At 43.1% G+C, this 3,864-nt stretch overlaps 1 protein-coding gene across 1 annotated transcript; it reads left to right on the top strand.

Moving 5' to 3' along the window:
* Positions 1-432: 432 nt before the first annotated feature.
* Positions 433-1,559, top strand: LOC106533239 (C-C chemokine receptor type 6-like). Its single transcript, XM_014029477.1, has one exon. The coding sequence runs from the start codon at positions 480-482 to the stop codon at positions 1,557-1,559; it is 1,080 nt and encodes a 359-aa protein (XP_013884931.1). The 5' UTR covers positions 433-479.
* The last annotated feature ends 2,305 nt before the right edge of the window (positions 1,560-3,864 follow it).

Genomic DNA, 3,864 nt, shown 5'->3' with positions numbered 1-3,864 from the left:
TTGACTCACGTCTGATGTCAAAGTGCACAAGTGTCCAACTTGAAGCAATGGAGGCGATTTTGACACTGAAATCGTGTTCGGTGTGAACGCAGCGTTAAACTAAACTGATATTAATGTCAGATATTGATTTCCCACTTTTAAGCTTTGTGTTTCTGTTTTGGGAGGGGTAATGTTTAGTCAAGTGGTATCTGTTTGATCATGATAATGACACTGCACAGCCAGAAATAAGTGAAGTAGACAGCCATGTCAGCAGTATGGTTGTTTTTTACGGTATCGAAAAAAGACGTGTTTGTGTGTATATGTATATAAATAATTTGTGTTTGTATAAATATTGGTTATCAGCCAAAACAGCGAAAATAATATCAGATATCGATATTGGCTGAAATTCTCATATCAGTGCATATAATAACAATTCTTCCATTGTCCTTTTGATTAATTCAAATTTTCTTCTGTTTGTTGCAGAAACTAAAGATTCCTCAATGGAGACTCTACTGTTGAACCAGTCTGTGTACGATTGGGAGTTTGATGAAGACTTTACAAGTGGTGAACTGATCGGACCGTGCACATTCAGCCTGAACCACAGTGTGACGAACGTACTCAGCTTGTATGTTCACTCCATCATCTGCATCCTGGGCTTTGTGGGAAACACCTCAGTCATCATCACTTACGCATTCTACAAGGACACCAAGTCCATGACCGATGTGTTCCTGCTCAACGTGGCTGTCTCTGACCTGTTGTTTGTCTTCGCTCTGCCGTTCATCGCCTACAGCGAGCTCCACTCGTGGCCGATGGGGCAGGTGGCCTGTAAGTTGCTGCGTGGCTCCTACAGCGTGAACCTCTACAGCGGCATGCTGCTGCTCGCCTGCATCAGCATGGACCGCTACATGGCCATCATTCACCTCCACAGCAGCTTCCGGTTACGCCTGTTGTCGTACAGCCGTCTCATCTGCGCCGTGGTCTGGGTCTGTGCCGTGCTCCTGTCCATCCCCACCTTCGTCTTTTACCAGTGGTACGAGCCCTCCACCAGAGTGGTCTTCATGTTGGAGACCAAAGACGAGGGACCATCTTCAACGGCTCCTCAGTACATCTGCGAGATGAAGTTTGAGGACAGTGAAACAGCTGAAACGGTTAAGGTGGCTGTCCCCAGCATCCAGATGGCCGTCGGCTTCTTCTTGCCGCTCGTCATCATGATGGTCTGCTACACCGCCATCATCGTCACCCTGATGAAGACCAGAAACTTGCACCAGAACAAAGAGGTTCAAGTGGTGTCAGTGGTGATGGTGGTGGTGGTGGTGTTCATCACCTGTCACCTGCCCTACAACTCCGTCCTGCTGCGCGACACCGTCAGCATGTTCAAGCAGCTGTCGTGTGAGGAGGCGGACTCCTGGCAGACCGCCCTGACCGTCACGCAGTCCATCGCCTACCTGCACTGCTGCCTCAACCCCTTGGTCTACGGCTTCATTGGGGTGAAGTTCAGGAAGAACTTCAAGAAGGTCTTCCAGGACCTGAAGTGTCTGAGTAAACAACAACCATTTCATTTAGTGAAACAACGGCGCTGATGGACCACCGGACTCGACTGAGAATCAAACTGAAAGTTGCTCCAACAAACTGTGCTGGGGTTATTTTTTGATTAGATGTGATTGTTTCATATGTTCAGATTTGATTTGTCTCACAAATTAAGTTAATTTATAACCTGGTTCAAAGTCACACCTCAGCCAGGCCAACGCTGATCCTAACCCCCACCTCCCCTCTCCATCCTTACCCTCCTTCAATCTAGTTTCCATCTCCATCATTTAACCCTAGTTCTACAGAGCATCATGGAAACCAGGTCCAGTCCAGATCCAGGTGTGAACCATTAAACTTAAACTTTATGCAGTCCAACCTGGTGTACCATCATCCTGAACTGTTCCCTTTCTCCCTTAGAGCTTGCCATTACAAATGAATATGAGAACAGAGGACCTCCATTTATTTGAATGGGGCACCTTTTGTTATCCACCTCAAACAAAGGATCTCTTTCCTTTATTTCTATCTTTTATAGTTGTGAGGCCCAGACAGCAACTTGTACCCCTACAAAAGTTACATCAAAATGACGGACTCAGCGGTGGGAAGTTTGCTATTTTTAGTGGTGATGCAAGTTACCATGGCAATGTAAACTGCAACAAACTACCATTAAAAACCCTATAGGAATACACTGATCTCAGCTACCATCTGCCACCCTCTGAGTCATGTGTCCTGGAGTGAGAGCGGTCTGGCTTTTAAAATATTTCTTAGCGAACAACTTCTTATTACATCCGCAATTTTCATGACACACAAACAAATTATATATCAAAACATGGGCATTTTTGTCTTCTTTCAGCCAATAATTCTGTATTTTTTTCTGTAAGACAAATGGTTTTCTCTCAAAGTGCGTCAGAACTCAGGGAAGTATCACTTCCCGATCTATCTTGCTGTATGTTAAAGGGGCAATATCATGTAAAATCAACTTTTTTGAGTTTTATATCGTGTTATAATGTAACATGTTCTCATGTCGGACTCGTAACGTATGGATGCCTGGGCACAGAGCGCCCAAGCGTCTATATGTTGATGCGCGGGGGGTCCGTCCTTGCCGACCGCAGCTTTTCCGGTTTTGCGTGACATAGGAGGTTAACATGAGGAATCAGTCCAGGTGGAGGCAGTGCTTATAAGGCTGAGTTCACCTGAAGCTCATCAGACTGTAGAAGTCTCTTGGAGGAGAGACGAAACGTTTCACTAAAGAAGAACCCATCCAGAGGACCTACTGATTTTTTCTTTTGGATTTTTTCTACCTGGATTAGAATGCATCAGGACAATGTCCCAGAACCTTTCAGATCTTTCTGGTGCAGCAGTTCCTCTTCTGAGTTCAGTATTTTTATCATCACAGCTGATATACTGTCGTTAAGCCTTTCTGAGCCTTGATTTGGGACCGGCAGACTCATCTACTTTAACACGATGTCTTGTTTGTGTATAAATTTGTTTCATTTAAAAATGAGAACAAATCTGTCATTTTTATCCTCTGGTGTCTGTGTTGCATCAACATTTATCCTGTAAAGAGCAGCAGGAGGCTGTTTGAGGATGAAGAGGAGTCCAGGTGGAAGTCTTTTACCTGCAGCAGCATCTTGACTACTTTTAGTTCAGAAATAATGTTCATGTGGGGAGTAATCTTTAGGGTTTTGTTTTTCTAGCTTCTTCACACTGTTCGAATCAGTTTATTAAATCCTAAACCTCAGCTGTTGGTTTGGAGTTGAATCTTTTTGGTGACTCAGTTATGTTTATCTGGTGCTTTATACTGAAGCCAAAAATCTTATTGGTTAAAATCCAATTTTTATGTTTTTATCTCTCAGATTCTATATGAAAGTCTCCTGCAGGTAATTAAGACAACATTTAATTGGTCGACCTGTGTATTTTGTTGTATCCATATCTTTTTAAATGTAATATATTTATTTCTTTGTTTGTTGGAAATGTTTGGAGCTGGTTGAGATTCCTCCCTCACAGACTGTGTGCCCAACAGTAAAACATGGCGGGTGCAGTTAGTCCGGTTCTGCTGGCTTCAGTTCCCAGGAAGAAGAGAGAGAGTGAGGTCAGGTGTGTGTGACCTGATTAACACAAGGTGTGGGAATGATTATTACTGAGAAGCACAACTGCTTCCTGGACTCTGACGTTTTGTGGCACGTTTCAAAGGTTAAATATTTTTTAAAGGAAGTTATGTTTTTTTTAAAACCATATATATATATATATATGTATATATATATATTCAGCTGTATTTATTGTGGTAACTCATTGTAAGACATTCCACTGTTGATGGGTCAGTGTCGATGGTAAGTTTGAAATAAAGTCCCTAAATTTTTG

Source organism: Austrofundulus limnaeus, unplaced genomic scaffold (genome assembly GCF_001266775.1).
Source record: "Austrofundulus limnaeus strain Quisiro unplaced genomic scaffold, Austrofundulus_limnaeus-1.0 Scaffold912, whole genome shotgun sequence".
NCBI lineage: Eukaryota > Metazoa > Chordata > Actinopteri > Cyprinodontiformes > Rivulidae > Austrofundulus > Austrofundulus limnaeus.
The sequence above is the reverse complement of the archived record's forward strand: the minus strand, read 5'-3'. Positions and strand labels throughout refer to the sequence as shown.